The sequence below is a fragment of the Tachyglossus aculeatus genome, chromosome 21, assembly GCF_015852505.1.
Source record: "Tachyglossus aculeatus isolate mTacAcu1 chromosome 21, mTacAcu1.pri, whole genome shotgun sequence".
Classification (NCBI taxonomy): domain Eukaryota; kingdom Metazoa; phylum Chordata; class Mammalia; order Monotremata; family Tachyglossidae; genus Tachyglossus; species Tachyglossus aculeatus.
The window spans coordinates 23,038,754-23,059,858 of NC_052086.1; the positions used below are offsets into that span (position 1 = coordinate 23,038,754).

At 41.4% G+C, this 21,105-nt stretch overlaps 1 protein-coding gene and 1 non-coding gene across 2 annotated transcripts; one reads left to right on the plus strand and one right to left on the minus strand.

Annotated features, from left to right (window-relative positions):
- Window positions 1-3,558: 3,558 nt before the first annotated feature.
- On the minus strand, window positions 3,559-3,696 carry LOC119943016. The gene has a single exon (XR_005455503.1). It is a non-coding gene; the product is annotated as a small nucleolar RNA SNORA7 (small nucleolar RNA).
- Window positions 3,697-6,523: 2,827 nt separating this feature from the next.
- On the plus strand, window positions 6,524-19,582 carry GPN3 (GPN-loop GTPase 3). Its single transcript, XM_038763016.1, has 8 exons — window positions 6,524-6,594; window positions 10,823-10,931; window positions 13,556-13,723; window positions 14,184-14,308; window positions 15,739-15,854; window positions 16,183-16,279; window positions 18,000-18,128; window positions 18,765-19,582. Exons 1-8 carry the CDS (start codon window positions 6,547-6,549, stop codon window positions 18,825-18,827), a joined length of 855 nt encoding a protein of 284 aa, XP_038618944.1. The 5' UTR covers window positions 6,524-6,546; the 3' UTR covers window positions 18,828-19,582.
- Window positions 19,583-21,105: the final 1,523 nt, after the last annotated feature.

A 21,105-nucleotide genomic window follows, 5' to 3' on the forward strand; every position in this document is an offset into this window, starting at 1 on the left:
TGAGCCAACTGTATGCAGACCCCTGTACGAAGCATTTGGGAGAGTACAATACAAGGAAGAAAACACAATCCCTGCCCACAAGGAGTTTGCCAATTAATGGGGAAGAAAAACAGTATAATTTACACACAAAAGGAAAAAGTGCTTCACTAGTAGAATGTCATTAAATATGTACAAATATGGTATATGGATTTGAGTGCCTGAATGCTCTAAAGCGCTCCATCAACTCTCCCTCCTAGCGATCCACTCCTCCCTCTCCTCCCATGCCATTTCAACTCACATACTTTATTTCTTTCAAGGTAACGAGAAACACTGCCTTGTTCTCTCTCCTAAACACCAACTTCTTGCTCACAACCTCCCTCCTGCCTGAAACTTCTTCCATCTTCACATCTTGTGGACACTATTTTCAAAACCTTTTGGTAATCACATCGCTAGGTAGCCTTCCCCAATTAACTTATATATTCCCCGACTTCCACACCACCTAAGAACTTGGGTGCTCACAATCCCCTTAGCATATGGGGACATAGCTTTATACCCAACCTTATATTCGTAATGTGGTTTAGTGTCCCTTTCTACCCCTCTATGTTGTAGAGTACTTAAGGACAGGGATAATGACTACTGTTTTTTTGTGTGCCCTCAAGCATGTAGTATAGTGCTATACACACAGTAGGAGTTCAGTTGATATTATTAATTGGTGGCTGACATGACACAAAACTGCTGAGATGATAGTCTGGAGGATGTGATCTAGGGAGGAAAAAAAATGATCTGGGAAAGTCCCCTGGAAGAGGTGGGATTTCAGAAGAGCTTTAAAGATAGGAAGGTTGGGCAGATTTGAAGAAGGAAATTCCTGGCAGGAGCATGGGCTACAGCTAGAAATCGGAGGTGGAAGAGTCAAATAATCAAGCACTGTGTGAAGGTAATCTGGGGAGGAATGGAGAAGGTGAACTGCAATGTCGTAGAAGAGAGTGAATAATGTAGAAACAAAAACAGGTCTGGAAAAGTGCTAGTAAGGAATTTGGGGAAAATACCCCAGTAGAGATGTGTGAGTCAATCAATCAATCGTATTTATTGAGCGCTTACTGTGTGCAGAGCACTGTACTAAGCTCTTGGGAAGTACAAGTTGGCTACAAGTACTGTTGTTTACCTCAAAAATGGAACTGTTCTTACCATAATTTGAAGTGACTTAATACTCTTTTCTGTAGAATACAGACCAAGCCTGGGCTCTTCAACTAACCTCAGAGAGTACAAAATAATCCCCTTATAGTCCAACATAGTTTTAAAAATAATTTCAATTTCCTTGTTCCATGTGAGAAAGATTAACAGAAAGAAAAGCCACTGAAGATAAACTCACTAACTATGGTAATCTAAAAAAAGCTTTGAGTTCATAGTTTCAGGAAAATTGTCTTCCTTGAACTCTCTTAATTATACTTATTATCTGCTCTGAATGCAACACTTACCAGAACATTTTGGATTCTGGTAACAGCGGTCCGCAGCTGATCTGTTAAAAATAACTGTATAAATAACAACTATAATTATTAGTAGTTTCTTAGGAATCTGAAGGATCAGAATGAAGAGACAAGGTCACTAAGTTCATTTCACTTTCAGTGTTATCCTTTTCACATCTCCTGTTAGTCTTCACCCACACCTTATTCTCCTAGCAAGGAATTCCTAATGGAAATGAATGTTCATAAGCTCTTTCCCATTGGTTAGTTTCACACCTTCTGTTCCTAACTGTTCCTTCAAAAGGTTTTATTTTAGAACACAGTTGGTCCTCTCTGTGTAGCCCACCAGATTTCCAAAATATGCAATTTCATAGAGTTCCCCTTTAATAATAATAATAATAATGGCATTTATTAAGCACTGCAAAGCACTGTTCTTAGTGCTGGGGAGGTTACAAGGTGATCAGGTTGTCCCACGGGGGGCTCACAGTCTTAATCCCCATTTTACAGATGAGGTAACTGAGGTACAGAGAAGTTAAGTGACTTGCCCAAAGTCACACAGCTGACAAGTGGCGGAACCAGAATTTGAACCCCTGACCTCTGACTCCAAAGCACATGCTCTTTCCACTGAGCCACGCTGCTTCGCAGCTTTAATCAGCAGTGGTAGTTGGAGAGAGGAATCAGGGGACCACGGTCCTATCCATCAGACTTATTTCCCCACATCACATTTCCACATAAAAATAAAGTGCCAAAGGACCTTATCATTTTTCATTTTTTAGTGATTTTAAAATGATATTTTTAATATTAAAATATTTCTGGTATTGAACTTTTTAAAAGATGGATGACTTGAGTTGGACAGGAGATTTGGGGCATTTGTAGAGAGCCACCCTCACCAAAAATTGAGGTAAATTATTCTTGAAAATAGCATTTACTGTGCACTTATAGTATGCCAACAGTCTAATAAGCACTTTCCTCTTCCCTTCACACACTGCAAGGAGGATTTCCACTGGAGGCTAAAAGAGATTGAAGAGGGATAGCAGCCATTTCCAGCCATGATCTTCCCCATTTCCAGGCTCAGCGGAGATGTCCCTGATTATTGGGGGTCACTTTTGCCCAGAGGAGGTAGTGGGCAGCAGCAGAAGTGCCGTTTCTCTCCCACTCTTCCCCCTGCCCCAACCAATAGTTTCCCTCATCATCATCATCAATCATCATCAATCGTATTTATTGAGCGCTTACTATGTGCAGAGCACTGTACTAAGCACTTGGGAAGTACAAATTGGCAACACATAGAGATAGTCCCTACCCAACAATGGGCTCACAGTCTAAAAGGGGGAGACAGAGAACAAAACCAAAAATACCAACAAAATAAATAGGGTAGATATGTACAAGTAAAATAAATAAATAAATAAATAAATAGAGTAATAAATATGTACAACCATATATACATATATACAGGTGCTGTGGGGAAGGGAAGGAGGTAAGATGGGGGGATGGAGAGGGGGACGAGGGGGAGAGGAAGGAAGGGGCTCAGTCTGGGAAGGCCTCCTGGAGGCCTTGGAGGTCTTGTCAGCTGGGTCACCTTGAGCTAGTCACCTTCTATGTGCCTCAGTTTCTTCATTTGTAAAAATGGGGTTTAAATATCTGGACTCCCGCCCTCCTTCTGAGACTCTGTGCCTCACAAATGCAATAATTATCATTATTACTACTATGACTAATAGTAGTAGTAGTGCAGTGCTTAGTACACTGACAAGACATTTGATATATGTATCAAATATATACAAACCAGCCTCTGTCACAACTACTGGCTGGCTGATTTTTATATACCCACAAAGTCCAGAGGGTTTCACAACAGGAACTGAGTCAAGCCGACAACTGCTCTGGCAACATGAGCATGGCTGTCTTGTCTCATACTTTAAGTCGTCTCTGACCCACAGCGACACCTTGGACACGTCACACCCAGAACATCCCGCTTTCCATCTCCAAGTGTTCTGGTAGTGTATCCATAGAGTTTTCTTGGTAAAAATACAGAAGTGGTTTACCATCGCCTCTTCCACGCAGTAAACTTGAGTCTGCGGCCCCGACTCTCTTCCATGCCGCTGCTGCCCAGCACAGATGAGTCTTGACTTGTAGCAGATTGCTTTCCACTCGCTAGCCACCACCCAAGCTAGGAATGGAATGGATGTGTCTTTGCTTTACTCTCCCTCCCGTAGTCGAGACTGGTAGAGTACTGGAAACTCTCCAGTTGTGACCCTGAGAGGGGGAGCATGACTGTAGCTGCTACTATTCCATTTCCTAGTTCTTTACCTTATTGTTACTCCAATTTGCCCTACAACCAAGAGCTATGTGGATAAATAGATCAGCTTTTGTGAGCAAACATTTTTTGTTGGTGTGTGCCTCCCTCTGCCTTAATCTATTCACACACCTCCTTTTCTTCTCTCCCTCGAGTACATTCAGTTCTATAACAGGAGGCTTACGATCTTGTCTATTACCATTTCTTCCAATACCACACTACCTTGTGACCAATAGGTTGAAGTTCTATTCGAATATTTCTTAGTTACCTAACAACAGTCAGAGAAGTCATAAGCCATTATTATGGCAGAACTGAGTGTACATTAATGAAACGTTAGATCAGGAGTATGTACATTATATGACATTGCATAGAAGTCGGAATTAAATAAAATCAAAGTCCTAAACATTATTCCTCAGCATAACAATTGTCAACAGGGTTGCTTGTCAGCTAGAACAATCAATCAGTGGTATTTATTGAGCACTTACTGTGTGCAGAGCAGTGTACTAAGCACTGCACTACTACTACTATTAGTCACAGTAGTAATAATGATAATTATTGCATTTGTGAGGCACAGAGTCTCAGAAGGAGGGCGGGAGTCCAGATATTTAAACCCCATTTTTACGAATGAAGAAACTGAGGCACATAGAAGGTGACTAGCTCAAGGTGACCCAGCTGACAAGTGATGGAGCTGGGATTGGAACCCAGGTCTCCTGAGCTCTTTCCAGTTGACCACACTGGTTTCACTCCTGACTAGATTAAAAAAAGTAAACACGGAAACAGTTAATACGGCTTACTCGATTAAAAATAGCTAATCAGGAAAATTAATTAAATTTTCAAATCACTCCTCTCGATGCAGTAACTTATGCTAAGATAAATTGATAAAAAATATCGCATACGAGTATTTAAAAGTAATTATTTTCCCAAAGTAACAATAAAATATTAAGAAAGCCAATCGGTTAAAAAAATAAATAAAAGCAAGGCTTCCCAAGTAACCAAAACACATTTTACTGGGTTTTGGAACACGAAAACCAATCAGTGACTGAAGGTGGGATGGAAAGTTGGGCAAGTATTTGGGAAATTCTTAAAAGACAAAGTACATGAAAGCATAAAGATGTCATCAGCTCAAATATCAGAATACTAAATTACTGAAGCAATTAGGGTGAGGAGTAAGCGCTTAGTACAGCGCTCTGCACACAGTAAGCGCTCAATAAATACGATTGAATGAATGAATGAACAAATGAATAGTTGAAAAGTATCAGATCCAGACTTTTTTGTTGTTGTTGTTTCAAAACCTCTGCCTCAAGGAGTTCACGACAGCCTCTAGATATTTCATGAAAATATTACATGAACCAGAAGAAATACCTGGTTTTGAGGCCTATGAGACAGGTTTCCTTTATCAAGATAGACTGAAATCCCCAGAAGTGCAGAATGAGACTGCGCATGCCTACATTAGGTTTTGTTTTGTTGTCTGTCTCCCCCATCTATTCGTTCATTCATTCATTCAATCGTATTTATTGAGCACTTACTGTGTGCAGAGCACTGTACTAAGCGCTTGGGAAGTACAAGTTGGCAACATATAGAGACGGTCCCTACCCAACAGTGGGCTCACAGTCTAGAAGGGGGAGACAGAGAACAAAGCAAAACATATTAACAAAAAAAAATTAATAGAATATGTACAAATAAAATAGAGTAATAAATACATACAAACATATATACATATAGACAGGTGATGTGGGGAGGGGAGGGAGGTGGCTCAGTCTGGGAAGGCCTCCTGGAGGAGGTGAGCTCTCAGGAGGGCTTTGAATCAATCGTATTTATTGAGCGCTTACTGTGTGCAGAGCACCGTACTAAGCGCTTGGGAAGTACAAGTTGGCAACCTCTAGAGACGGTCCCTACCCAACAGTGGGCTCACAGTCTAGAAGGAGGAGACAGAAAACAAAGCAAAACATATTAATAAAATAAAATAGGGAGTGAAAGAGCCCTTTGTTGGGTAGGGACAATCAATCAGTTAATCAATCGTATTTATTGAGCGCTTACTGTGTGCAGAGCACTGTACTAAGCGCTTGGGAAATAGAAGTTGGAAACATATAGAGACAGTCCCGACCCAACAGTGGGCTCACAGTCTAGAAGGGGGAGACAGAGAAAAAAGGGGGAGGCAGAGGGGGGACAGTCATCATCATCATCATCATCAATCGTATTTATTGAGCACTTACTGTGTGCAGAGCACTGTCCTAAGCGCTTGGGAAGTCCAAGTTGGCAACATATAGAGACAGTCCCTACCCAACAGTGGGCTCACAGTCTAAAAGGGGGCGACAGAGAACAAAACCAAACACACTAACAAAATAAATAGAATAGATATGTACAAGTAAAATAAACAGAGTAATAAATATGTACAAACATATATACAGGTGCTGTGGGGAAGGGAAGGAGGTAAGATGGGGGGGATGGAGAGGGGGAGAGGAAGGAAGGGGCTCAGTCTGGGAAGGCCTCCTATTCTCTATATGTTGCCAACTTGTACTTCCCAGGCGCTTAGCACAGGGCTCTGCAGGCCGTAAGCGCTCAATAAATACGACTGAATGAATGAATGAATGAATGAATGAATGAACGCACTTCTATCTTTTTGCCTATAGGGGCAGGCGGGATTTTAACAGCAACGGCGTTCACAGAATGCGCCAATTGGTGGAGTAGTTTGGGGCCTTCGGGGCTCCGTAGCCGTGGGCGGGGCTTGCTTCTGATTGGTCGTTCCATTCCGGAAGTTGGTCCGGGCGTGTGAGGGGAGGCCGCGCGCCAGGCCTGGCGTACCGGCCCTCAGGGGCCGCCATGCCTCGCTTCGCGCAGCTCGTCATGGGCCCTGCGGGCAGCGGGAAGGTAAGACGCCAAGGAGGACGGGACATCAATAAATAAATATTATTCTATTTATAACCAATCAATCAATCGTATTTATTGAGCGCTTACTGTGTGCAGAGCACTGGACTAAGCGTTTGGGAAGTCCAAGTTGGCAACATCTAGAGACAGTCCCTACCCAACAGTGGGCTCACAGTCTAAAAGGGGGAGACAGACAACAAAACCAAACATACCAACAAAATAAAATAAATAGAATAGATATGTACAAATAAAATAAATAAATAGAGTAATAAATATGGACAAACATATATACATATATACAGGTGCTGTGGGGAAGGGAAGGAGGTAAGATGGGGGGGGTGACAAGTTGGCAACATCTAGAGACAGTCCCTACCCAACAGTGGGCTCACAGTCTAAAAGGGGGAGACAGAGAACAAAACCAAACATACTAACAAAATAAAATAAATAGAATAGATATGTACAAATAAAATAAATAGAGTAATAAATATGGACAAACCTATATACATATATACAGGTGCTGGGGGGAAGGGAAGGAGGTAAGGTGGGGGGGATGACAAGTTGGCAACATCTAGAGACAGTCCCTACCCAATAGTGGGCTTACTCTATTTTACTTGTACATATTCTGTTTATTGGATTTTGTTAATATGTTTTGTTTTCTGTCAATCAGTCGTATTTATTGAGCGCTTACTGTGTGCAGAGCACTGGACTAAGCGCTTGGGAAGTACAAGTTGGCAACATCTAGAGACGGTCACTACCTAACAGTGGGCTCACTCTATTTTATTTGTACATATTTATTCTAGTTATTTGATTTTGTTAATATGTTTTGTTTTGTTCTCTGTCAATCAATCAATCAGTCGTATTGATTGAGCGCTTACTGTGTGCAGAGCACTGGACTAAGCGCTTGGGAAGTACAAGTTGGCAGCATCTAGAGACAGTCCCTACCCAACGGTGGGCTTACTCTATTTTACTTGTACATATTTATTCTATTGATTTGATTTTGTTAATATGTTTTGTTCTCTGTCAATCAATCAGTCGTATTTATTGAGCGCTTACTGTGTGCAGAGCACTGGACTAAGCGCTTGGGAAGTACAAGTTGGCAGCATCTAGAGACAGTCCCTACCCACCAGTGGGCTTACTCTATTTATTTTACTTGTACATATTTATTCTATTTATTTGATTTTGTTAATATGTTTTGTTTTGTTCTCAGTCAATCAGTCGTATTTATTGAGCGCTTACTGTGTGCAGAGCACTGGACTAAGCGCTTGGGAAGTCCAAGTTGGCAACATCTAGAGACAGTCCCTACCCAACAGTGGGCTCACTCTATTTTATTTGTACATATTTATTCTAGTTATTTGATTTTGTTAATATGTTTTGTTTTGTTCTCTGTCAATCCATCAATCAGTCGTATTGAGTGAGCGCTTACTGTGTGCAGAGCACTGGACTAAGCGCTTGGGAAGTACAAGTTGGCAGCATCTAGAGACAGTCCCTGCCCACCAGTGGGCTTACTCTATTTATTTTACTTGTACATATTTATTCTATTTATTTGATTTTGTTAATATGGTTTGTTTTGTTCTCTGTCAATCAGTCGTATTTATTGAGCGCTTACTGTGTGCAGAGCACTGGACTAAGCGCTTGGGAAGTACAAATTGGCAGCATCTAGAGACAGTCCCTGCCCACCAGTGGGCTTACTCTATTTATTTTACTTGTACATATTTATTTGATTTTGTTAATATGTTTTGTTTTGTTCTCTGTCAATCAGTCGTATTTATTGAGTGCTTACTGTGTGCAGAGCACTGGACTAAGCGCTTGGGAAATCCAAGTTGGCAGCATCTAGAGACAGTCCCTACCCACCAGTGGGCTTACTCTATTTTACTTGTACATATTTATTCTATTTACTTGATTTTGTTAATATGGTTTGTTTTGTCTCTGTCAATCAGTCGTATTTATTGAGTGCTTACTGTGTGCAGAGCACTGGACTAAGCGCTTGGGAAGTACAAGTTGGCAGCATCTAGAGACAGTCCCTACCCACCAGTGGGCTTACTCTATTTTACTTGTACATATTTATTCTATTTATTTGATTTTGTTAATATGTTTTGTTTTGTTCTCTGTCAATCAATGTCGTATTTTTTGAGCGCTTACTGTGTGCAGAGCACTGTACTAAGCGCTTGGGAAGTACAAGTTGGCAGCATCTAGAGACAGTCCCTACCCAACAATGGGCTTACTCTATTTTACTTGTACATATTCTATTTATTTGATTTTGTTAATGTTTTGTTTTGTTCTCTGTTAATCAATCAGTCGTATTTATTGAGCGCTTACTGTGTGCAGAGCACTGGACTAAGCGCTTGGGAAGTACAAGTTGGCAACATCTAGAGACAGTCCCTACCCACCAGTGGGCTTACTCTATTTATTTTACTTGTACATATTTATTCTGTTTATTTGATTTTGTTAATATATTTTGTTTTGTTCTCTGTCAATCACTCAATCAGTCATATTTATTGAGCGCTTACTGTGTGCAGAGCACTGGACTAAGCGCTTGGGAAGTACAAGTTGGCGACATATAGAGAAGCAGCGTGGCTCAGTAGAAAAGATCCCGGGCTTTGGAGTCAGAGGTCGTGGGTTCAAATCCCGGCTCAGCCAGTTGTCAGCTGTGTGACTTTGGGCAAGTCACTTCACTTCTCTGGGCCTCGGTTACCTCGTCTGTAAAATGGGGATGAAGACTGTGAGCCCCGCGTGGGACAACCTGATCACCTTGTAACCTCCCCAGCGCTTAGAACAGTGCTTTGCACATAGTCAGTGCTTAATAAATGCCATTATTATTTTACAGTTGAGGTAACTGAGGCACAGAAAAGTTATTCACCCAAGGTCACATAGCTGGGCTGGAATTTGAACCCATGACCTCTGACTCCCAAGCCCGGGCTCTTTTCACTGAGCCACGCTGCTTCATAGGCGCTTACTATGTGCCAAGCACTGTTCCAAGTGCTGGGGTAAATACAAGGTAAATAGATTGTCCCCCATGGTGCTCACAGTCTTAATCTTAGAGAAGCAGCGTGGCTTAGTGGCAAGAGCCTGGGCTTGGGAGTCAGAGGTCGTGGGTTCGAGTCCCAGCTCCGCCACTTGTCAGCTGTGTGACTTTGGGCAAGTCACTTCACTTCTCTGGGCCTCAGTTACATCATCTGGAAAATGAGGATTAAGACTGTGAGCCCCAAGTGGGACAACCTGATTACCTTGTATCTGCCCCAGCGTTTAGAATAATGCTTTGCACATAGTAAGCACTTAAATATCACCATCATCTTAGAGAAGCAGCGTAGCTTAGTGGCAAGAACCCGGGCTTGGGAGTCAGAGGTCGTGGGTTCTAATCCTGGCTCCGCCACTTATCAGCTGTGTGACTTTGGGTAAGTCACTTCACTTCTCTGGGCCTCAGTTACCTCATCTGGAAAATGGGGATTAGTAATTAGTAATCAATAAGTATGATTGAATGAATGAATGAATGAATGAATAACAATAATGATGATGACATTTATTAAGCGCTTACAGTGCAAAGCACTGTTCTAAGCGCTGGGGAGGTTACAAGCTGAACAGGTTGTCCCATGGGGGCTCACAGTCTTAATCCCCACTTTACAGATGAGGTAATTGAGGCACAGAGAAGTTAAGTGACTTTCCCAAAGTCACACAGCTGACAGTTGGCGGAGCCGGGATTCGAATAAACCCATGACCTCTGACTCCAAAGCCCGGGCTCTTTCCACTGAGCCAAGCTGCTTCTCTAAATCACTTAACTTCTCTGTGCCTCAGTTCCACCATCTCTAAAATGGGGATTAAGACTGTGAGCCCCATGTGGGACATGGACTTTGTCCAACCTGATTAGCCTGTATCTACCTCAGCACTTAGTAAGGTACCTGGCATGTAGGAAATACTTAACAAACACTATTTTTAAAAGGTGCTTAGTACAATGATCTGCACATGGAAAGCGCTTAATAAATATAGCACTATTTTTTTGAAATTGAAATCTGTATGTCATAGCTTCCAGATTTACATTTATAAAAACTGGTGTTTTGTACATGACAACATTTCATCTCATTACACCCAGTTTTAATTTAGCAAAAGTTTGTGTGTCACAGAAATCTTTTCTCCGGATTAAGCTTTTTGGAGGCTAGGATGTGTGTGCTTATGATTGACATCGATCTCTGGGTTTTTAATAATTGCCATCTACTCATCTCATTTATTTGACTTTTAGAGTACTTACTGTTCTACAATGGTACAGCACTGTGAAACCCTTAATCGATCAGTTCAGGTTGTTAACCTGGATCCTGCTGCAGAACACTTCAATTATTCTGTGATGGCTGGTGAGTACAAAATGGGAATATTTTATTTCTCTTGTGAAAAACTCCCAAGTGAAAGAGTAGTAACACTCCAGCAAATAGGCAGCTGGGTGATTATATATCTCGACTTGATCATCAGATGGAAGATACGTTGCTTGTTGTATGAAACAAGAAGTACAAAACACCGTGGTTTAAGTACGCTCCTCAGTGGTCTTTGAATATGGGGAGAGCAGACATCTGTGCTATGTGAAGGGAAAAGGAGCATGAAAAACAGTGTGGTTTAGTGGAATAAGCACAGGCCTAGGAGTTCCAGGACCTGAGTTCCAATCCCAGCTCTGCCACTTGCCGGTAAATCTCTTAATGTCTATAAAATGAGAATTAAGACAGCTCCTTGGGGGACATGGATCGTGTCCAACCTGGTTATCTTTCAGTGCTTACTACAATGCCTGATACATAGTAAGCATTTAAATGCCATTTAAAAAAAGGGAGGGAGGCAGGCAGGCTCAAGGAAGAGGTCAGCAGCCGAAGAGACCAAAACAAGGTTCAGTGAGTAGATTGGCTTAAGGGGCGAGAAGCATGTTAGCTGGGTGTACTGGGAAAAGAGTGTGGCTAAATAAGGGAGAAGGAAGCTAATTGAGTACTGTAAAGCTAATGTTCTGTAGTTTCTGCTTGATGTGGAGAGGGGTGGGCAAGTGGAATGGGAAGATGTGTGCCGAATGAAGTTTTAGAAAAACCAGGCAGCCAAGTGAAGTAAGCACTGGAGAGTGTAGAGATTAGAGACAGGGAAATCAGAAAGGAGGCTGATATAGTAGTGTCAGGATTTGACGAGTGCCTAAACAGCATGGTGTGAATTTGAAGAGGAAGGGATGGATTCTGGAAATGCTGTAGAGGCAAAAGTGGACAGGAATTGGACAGAGAATGGGGGTTGAAAGAGAGGGAGGAGTCAAGGGTAATGTCAAGGTTATGGGCATGAGAGAAAGGGTGGATAAGGTGGGTTTGTGGTAGTTAATGAGGAGTTCAGTTGTGCGGTGTTGAGCTTGAGGTGTTGGGATAGGCTGAAGGCAGAAGAAATGTGAGATTGCAGAGAAAGAATTGGATTTGGGAGTTATCTGCAGAGAAGGGATCGTTTAAACTTTGGGAATGGATTAACTGCCCAAGGGAGTCAGTGTAGATTGAGAAGAGAAAGGAACTCAGAACTAAATCCTGAGGGATTCCACAGCTAGGGGTGGGAGGCTGAGGAAGAGTCGGGGAAAGAGACTGAGAAGGATCAGTGAGGAGAGAACTGCATCAGAAAAACTAAGGTTACTGTGTTTCTAGGAGAAGAGAAATCATTAACAGTGAAGGAAAAAAGGGACCTTATCCGCAGCTGCTTCCCATGTTGTCCCTACAGCTGCTGCCTGCCCCTTACCCTGTGTGAAGAGGACCAGCCAGGAAAACGTTATTGAGAAGCAGCATGACGTAATGGAAGGAACTCGGGTCTGCCGCTGGTCTGTGTGGTCTTGGACGAGTTATTTAACTTCTTTGGGCCTCAGTAAAATGGGGATTAAGACTGCGAACCCTATTTGGGAAAGGGACTGTGTCCAATCTATGTTTTATCTATCCCAGCGCTTAGTACATGCCTCACACATAGTAAGCATTTCAGTTCATTCAATGATATTTATTGAGTGCTTACTGTGTGCAGAGCACTGTAATAAGCGCTTGGGAAGTACAAGCTGGCAACATATAGAGACGGTCCCTGCCCAATAGTGGGCTCACAGTCTAGAAGGGGGGAAAAAAAAAGCACTGTTCTAAGCGCTGGGGGGGATACAAGGTGATCAGGTTGTCCCAGGTAGGGCTCACAGTCTTAATCCCCATTTTACAGATGAGGTAACCGAGGCTCGGAGAATTTAAGTGACTTGCCCAAGGTCACACAGCAGACGTGGTGGAGCCGGGATTAGAACCCATGACCTCTGACTCCCAAGCCCGTGCTCTTTCCACTGGACCACACTGCTTCTCACTTAACAAAAACCGTTAAAAAACAACCCATTAAGCAAAGTAGTTGATATGTGGGATAGGGAGAAGAGGGAAGCCATGAAGACGGGCAGGGTTTCACATGCATAGTGTAGGAGTGTGTTGTAAAGTCAGAGCTGATGTGATAAACACGTAATAGGGTGTAAATTTTGAGATGTTCTAAGTACGTTTGTTGTGAACTTGGAGGGTCAGTATGTCAATGCCTGATTTTTCCTTCTATTGAAAAGTATTTCTTATACCCCAAACAGGTATGTGTAGGAAATAATAATAGTAATGATGGCATTTATTAAGCGCTTACTATGTGCAAAAACTGTTCTAAGCACTGGGGTGGTTACAAGGTGATCAGGTTGTCCCACGGGGGGCTCATAGTCTTAATCCCCATTTTACTGATGAGGTAACTGAGGCACAGAGAAATTAAGTGAGTTGCCCAAAGTCACACAGCTGACAGTTGGCAGAGCCGGGGTTTGAACCCATGACCTCTGACTCCAAAGCCCATGCTGTTTCCACTGAGCCACACTGCTTCTCTAGAAGATAAAGGAAAATAAAAGAAAGATAAATTAATGCAAGTGAGGTTCTCTGAGCTTCCTGGTTTATTTTAGGAATGCTCTAATGCACTCTGGAAATCTTGGTTATTTCAGATATCCGAGAGCTGATTGAAGTGGATGATGTAATGGAAGATGGTTCTTTAAAGTTTGGTCCCAATGGTGGTTTGGTATTTTGCATGGAATATTTTGCTAATAATTTTGACTGGCTTGAAAACTGCCTTGGACATGTGGAAGATGATTATATCCTTTTTGACTGCCCAGGTAAGCAGGCATCAAATATTTTGGTTCACTTTTCACCTTCCGGCCTATAGTGATGATATTTGCAGGTAGAAAACTGAATTGTAATAAGCATTTAGAGAGCCAGCGTTAGGGCTGCTCTGTGGTTTCCTGCTGTCATATATTAGAATGATTATTTGGGAAAGAATCTAGGTGAGTTAAACATACCCTTAATTGGTAGCACATCTACCTAATTTTTAAAATTTCATCTTCCTGTTTCATGATTATATTGATAGTTTTCTGCATACCCACAAAAGGGCCTAATGAAAGGTGTCAATTTTTTGTTCTGTGAATGGGGATGTGTAACAGGCAGAGGGTTTTATTGGGACCTGGGGACTGGGAGGGGACAAAGTGCCGGGGAGCTCACAGGTCTGATCGCCACCTTCGAGTTCCAACACGTTTTTTTTTTTTCTTTGTAAAGTTTTGTCTGGTTGCTTTGTTTTAGGGCAGATTGAACTATATACCCACCTGCCAGTGATGAGACAGTTGGTTGAACAATTACAACAGTGGGAGTTCCGTGTCTGTGGAGTTTTTCTGGTGGATTCTCAGTTTATGGTGGAGTCATTCAAGGTATGATTTGTAAATGATTCTGAACGCAAAGTTCTGTCAGTTGTAGCTGTAAGTAAGCTCCATATACTCTACTGGTTCTGTCAGTTTCTGAAACTTTACCCTTGTGTGTGCTCTGAAGATACAAATTATTTTTAATTGATAAATTGTAAAGATCATACTGAAGAAAAATGTGGTGGATGTAATTTTGTGGTCATGCCAACCCTGCTTTTCAGGGCTGATTTTTCCAGACCTCCTTACTCTTGCTTTTCCTTCTTTCTAATTTCTTTTGGATCATTTCACTGCTCTTTAGCCACTCCAACAGAGGGTGATGGGACAAGGAAAGCAGCGGGGAGCAGTGTTGCCTAGTGGAAAGAGCATAGACTTGGGGGTCAGGTGACCTGGGTTCTAATCCCGGTTCTGCCACTTGTCTGCTCTCTGACCTTGGGCAAGTCACTTAGGTTCTCTGTGCCTCAGTGACCTAATCTGCAAAATAGGGGTTCAGTGCCCATTCTCTCTCCTACTTAGACTCAGAGCCCCTTGTGGGACAGGAACCATCCAACCTTTCCTTCAATCATTCAGTCGTATTTACTGAGCAATTGCCGTGTGCAAAGCACTGTACTGAGTGCTTGGAAGAGTACAGTATTACCTTGCATATGCCCCAGTGCTTAATATAGTGCTTGGAATATAGTACACACTCAGTAAATGCCTCTGTTATTATTGTTATTATTACTGCTACTACTGATACTAAGGAAAATGACATTTAAGCCAATTTGCTATATGTTAGCAGCTCTTACTCAGGAAGGGAGGTTTCTGAATTACTTGTGTTTCCTCATCAACCCTGATAATTTAGAGTTGACTAATCAATCAGTGGTATTTATTGAGCACTTTCTATGTGCCAAGTCCATGCTAAATGCCTGAGAGGGTAGAATACACTACAGATGGTAGATATATTCCTTGACTAGTACAGTATTATTTCAATTAAGTAGGGGGGCTGTTCTTCTGTTGCAGATTAATTTTGCTCTTTCATCTGTCTCAAGTAGCCAGAGCGCCCTAAGATAGAGGTCTACAGCATTTGCCACCTGATGCCCAGCCCTGCTTAATGCTTAGCTCTTGTTGCATAAATTAGAAATCTTTTGGCCAGGGTGTGCCCTCATGTCTGGGCAGTTTATCTAGCCTAGAAGAAATTCTAGTCGTCGTCTTCTCATAAGCTGGAAAACTCTGGTTGTGCATACCACCCAAACGGCTGAGACCAAAAAAAGAAAAAATTACTAATCTTCACTGCGAGAGGCATTTTCTATTTTCTTCCCTTTACACCGATCCCAAACCAGCGGTCAGGTTGGATAATTGAGCCTATGCGATATAATGCTTCCCTCATGGAAGCCCGTGATTACAAAGAACTTGGTCAAATAAAGATTTTCCTTTGATATTACCTTCGTTGTTTCCTCCTTCAGTTTATCTCTGGTGTCATGGCAGCACTCAGCGCAATGGTGTCTCTAGAAATCCCTCAGGTCAATATTATGACCAAAATGGATTTGCTGAGCAAGAAAGCTAAAAAGGAAATAGAAAAGTAAGTTCGTAAAATTATTCCGTGGTGGAGGGAGAGTGAGTTCAGGGAAGTGAGGCAAGAAGGTTGTGGGGAACAGGGTGAAGGATGTGGCAAGGGGAGGAAGGAATTTATTTTCCTGCAGCGACTGGACAAAACACCAGGGCCTGGTGTGAATTTCCTGGAATAAGTAGCAAACAGTGCAGATCATAATCTGGGGCAGACTGTAGTGAGAAACTGATCACTGCTAAAAAAATGCAGCATATTTATTAAAATGGTAAATAATATAAAAAACATTCATTTAAAAATTTTACCTTCTCACCCTTGGTTACCCCTCCCTTTTTTCTCTAAGGTTTCTTGACCCAGATATGTATTCTTTAATAGAGGATTCTTCAGGTGTCTTAAAAAGTAAGAAGTTCAAGAAAATGACTAAAGCTATATGTGAACTGGTAAGTTTCAGGAAAAATCTAATCTCTAAAAATTTGATTAAATGCTTACAGTGCTTTGGTTGCTATACTAAAATGTAGTAATAATGATTGTGGTATTTGTAAACACTTAGTATGTGTCAAGGATTGTACTAAGTGCTGAGGGAGATTCAAGATAATTATATCGGACACAGTTCCTGTGCCACGTGAGACTCACAGTCTAAGGGGGGGTGGAAGGAGAGCAGGGATTTAATTCCCATTTTACAGGTGAGGAAACTAAGGGCCGAGAAGTTAAGTGATTTGGCCAGTCACTCAGCAGGCAAGTAGCAAAGCCGGGTTTAGAACCAAGGTCTCCTGATACCCGGTCCCATGCTTTTTCCACTGTGCCATGCTGCCTCTTAAAGTGTTTGGTCTAGTGGAGCTGGAAATCAGGAGACCTGGGCTCTATTCCCAGCTCCATCCCACAAGTGACTTGCCTGTTCCAGGACCTTGGGCAAATCACTTAACTTCTTCATGCATCAGTTTCTTCCTCTAAAATTGGGAATAGTAATTGTGATATTTGTTAGGTGCTTAATATGTGCCAAGCACTGTACTAAACTCTGGGTTGGATACAAGCAAATCGGGTCAGACGCAGTCCCTGTCCCACATGGGGCTGAATTTGGTAGATGAATACAAAAGAAAGGCTTTTCTGCAGAATGTAGTTAAAGGAAAAGTAGCATTTTTTTCTAATATTAGAGTTGAGAGAGGATAGTGAGTAGGAGGAAGCAAAATTTTAAAGAGTGGAATTTCATCGGGCAGTCTGCTCGACACTTGGTGTTTGGATTCTGTGCTGAATCTGGAAGGGAAGTGGTGTAGTGAATGAATCTAATCAGTCAGCCGTATTTAGCCCCTGCTGTGGGCAACAGTGCCATATTAAGGGCTCTGGAGTGTTCACTACAAATAAAAGGCACAATCCCTAGGTGTGATGGGGTGATGTTGAGTGTTGATTTGTGCATTAGGCGAAGGTAGCTTGGGTATGGAAACCAAATGGTGTAGAGTGTCAAAAGAACAGAGGTCTTTGAGGGGGAGGAGGAGAGATTTGCATGGGGGTGGGTGTATGGGAAAGAGCAGGTGAGGTTGTGTTCCGATAGAGGAATTTCAGATTGCTGAGGGTAGACGTGGTACAGTTATTTGAGATTATAAGATCAAGTGTGTGCCCAAGTTGGTGAGTGTATGAAGTGGGGTGGAGCAGGACGTCATTGGAGAGGAGGAGTGAGGGGAGGTGGGCAGTGGAAGGATCATTCGGGACATCCACGTGAATATTGAAGTTCCCAAGGATCAGTGTAGGGATGGAGAATGAGAGAAGGAATGTGAGAAAGGGATCAACATGGTTCAGAAAATTGGAGGTGAGGACCTGGAGGGCATAGTAGGGGGCCTACTATGTGCAGAGCCCTGTACTAAGTGGTGGGAAATAAAGGGAAGAGAACAGTTTTGTAGAGGGATGGAAATGAAGTGGCAGGTTGAGATTGTAGTTGGAAATGGGAATTTTGTCTGCATGTAGGATTCTGACCCCAAACTGATGTGATTATGAGCCACTCCACCAATAGAGTTAGATAAGCGTTACCCTCAAAATTAATTTTCCCAGGTTCTTACTCTTTTCGAACTTGAAATAGGTTAAGTAAGAAATAAATTTTGGCAGGAGCGATAACCACACATTTTATTCAGAAACATTAGAGTTCTCCTCTCTGAAATCCCTATTGTTTAGATTGATGACTACAGCATGGTTCGATTTTTACCATATGATCAGTCTGATGAAGAAAGCATGAACATCGTCCTGCAGCATATTGACTTTGCTATTCAGTATGGAGAAGACTTGGAATTTAAGGAACCAAAGGTATGTTTGATCATTCATCTTTTCCTTCTAAAGACAAAGTGTCCAATGTTTTGTGCATAAACCAGACACTGCCTTTTGACTTATAAAATCCAGGTTGTTAAGAACTTGATTCTTGATGGGAATATCTTCCATTGTATGCTGCTTTATTTTTTATTTATTTACCCCCGCTATAGCACATGTATGCATCTGTCCACTTTTTCATTTAAGGGGGGAAGGAAACAAAAAATAACTAAAGAGGTCAAAATTGTTAATTGGTACTTCCTAAGAGCCTAATACAGTGAACCAACCACACCATGTGGGTAGTCAGTAAATGCTTCTACTACTACTTGTACTTCCTAAGCCTAGGCCAGCAACAAATTGTGTTACAGCCTGCACTGTTTAAAAAAAAAAAAAAAACCTTTAACATTAACACTATAATGAAAGGAGTTGTGCTGAGTTGTCTTGTGTTCCTTTACCTGGAATTAACTGACATAAGCAAGTTAGGATGGTCAGTAAGTCAAGTTCACGTGCAGGTGAGAATGAGTTTCCCACTGTGTTTTCTATTGCTTAATTGATCAGAACACCCCTCACTTAGTGGTACAAAAGAGAAAAAAACTCAGAAGAGTCAGTCCAATAATAATCTTTTTTTTATGGCAGGAATCTGAAGAAGATAGATCATCCATGTTTGATGAATTTTTTCAGGACCGAGGGGATGAATGAGGACTTTACAAAAGTGTGATTATGAAATGTGAAGAGCTTTTGGGAGCCCGGAGTTATTTTTCCCATAGGAAGCTGTTTGGGTCAAGGTGATATTGAACTTCAGTTGGAAAGAATACTTGTTCCAATGTGATTTGCTCAGATAAGTAATCCAGAGTTCAGTATTTAAGAGCTAACAATCCTCCCCCAAAACCTGCAGCTTCTTAGGAACTAAATTTTGAGTTGGAAAGATTTGCTGCCTTTTGTGGGCAGTAAGATTTAACCTTTTTTATTGTTGCTTTTGCTATATACATTAAAAGAAGCTGAATTTCAGTATTTAGGGGTTTTTTTCATTTGTTTTTGAAATTACCGTAAAATTGACATACAAGAAAGTTAGTCTTTTCCCAGCTGTTTAAAAATCATTCTCAGCGCTTAGAATAGTGCTTGGCACATAGTAAGTGCTTAACAAATACCATTATTATTATTATTGTTTTCTGGTCTAATTGCACCTCCGCACCCTCCCAGCCCCCTTTTCGGGGTTGGGAGGTTGGCTGGAGCGGGGAGGGAGGCCTTCCAGTGTTTGGGCGAGTATTTGAAGGATGAAGTTTGTTAAATATGTTTTATAAAAGCAAAACCCTTTTATAAAATAAAAAATGCAAAGTTGATTCTGAACTGTCCTTGCCCCCTTCTGGCATTGCAATTTTGAACTTTTTTTAATGGTTTTTTAAAAGCTTAATATGGTTCAGGCACTGTACTAAGCACTGGGGTAGACTGTAAGATCGTTGTGGGCAGGGATTGTGTCTTTTCTTTGTAATATTGTAGTCTCCCAAGTGCTTAGTACAGTGGTCTGCACACAGTAATTGCTTAATAAATACAGTCGAATGAATGAATGTTTGAATTAAATATAATCAGGTTGGGCCCACATGGAGTGCACAGTCTTAATCCACATTTCTCAGATGAGGTTACTGAGAAACGGAGAAGTTAAAGTGACTTGCCCAAGGTCACACAGCAGACAAGTGGCAAAGTCAGGATTAGAACCCAGGCCCTTTAGACTCCCAGCCCATTTGTGATTGGCTACCTAGTCTAAGGTTTTATGTTTAGATTGTTCAAAACAATGATATCTGGATGATAAAATCTAATAATTCAATCCATGGTGTTTATTGAGCCCTTGTGTGCATAGCATTGTACTAAGCCCTTTGGAGAGTAAAATACAATAGAGTTTGTAGGCATGATTACTGCCCAAGAGGAGTTTATGTAAATCAGTGAATAAATTATTGTGGATAATTGCAGAACTGTTCCTAAATTTACACCTCAGGTCTTAGTTGTTACTAAGTAGGGATAGTGGGGATAATAATGAGTAACCTCTGCCATCCATGTTCCTTGACTGATAGGAAATAAATAGTTCTAAAATGTAATGTTATATCTCAGTCCAGGATGAATGAAGAACTTCTGGGCTTTTTTTCCCCCAAAAAGCAAAGTCTTTTTTATCTTTAGCATATTAATTGACATCATAGGTCTTTGAGGACAAAATGTGTATCTAATTTAAAATCCCTTTACTCTGGTTTACAGGTAAAGCTGTTGTAATTATGTAATTTGCATTTGCCAAACATTTCTTCAAATTTTTTAATGCCTCGGATATACTGTATGCTGCGCAATCATTTTATCTGGCAATTTATGCACACAAACTAATATAGCTTCCCTTTCAAGGACATCACAATTTATAATCCTGTGTGCTAGAATTCAGCAGAAGGCAAAGCTCCTGACCTATTTTTTATAATAGTGTTTTATAGTAAATTCAATTTCCATTCTTTTTTTACATTAATTGTGTGAAAATAACCTCAGAAAAAATGATCAGTATGTGGGTCTTGTTTCAGTATATTGGGCAAAATGGTTAGGTGATCTGATACTTTGGGGAGCTATTTATTTTTAAAAATGTGTTTAACTGTATATTTGGTATTTATGTATTTCAAATATTTTTCCTGGCATCCAGTCAAATATACTAATTGTTTATTTCAAAATAAACAGCCAAGAAACATCTCCGTTGTCCTGTTTTTAGCTGTGTAAATTCTGTACAAAGGGGGCTGTGTTTTGGGGGGGGGCGGTAATGGAGAACTCATGGTCTCTCCCAATAAGGACTGTTGTGTTAGTAATGATGAAACTACTGGCTTCATTCAATCATTCATTCAATTGTATTTATCAAGCGCTTACTGTGCAATGCACTGTACTAAGTGCTTGGGGAAGTACAATATAACTAAACAGACACATCGCCTCCCCACAATGAGCTTACAGTCTGGTGGGAGAG

Coding starts and splice junctions, on each gene's coding strand:
- GPN3 (XM_038763016.1), top strand. CDS start 6,547: ATGCCTCGCTTCGCGCAGCTCGTCATGGGCCCTGCGGGCAGCGGGAAG. Junction 10,932..13,555: donor CAATTATTCTGTGATGGCTG/GTGAGTACAAAA, acceptor TGGTTATTTCAG/ATATCCGAGAGCTGATTGAA. Junction 15,855..16,182: donor GCTAAAAAGGAAATAGAAAA/GTAAGTTCGTAA, acceptor TTTTTCTCTAAG/GTTTCTTGACCCAGATATGT.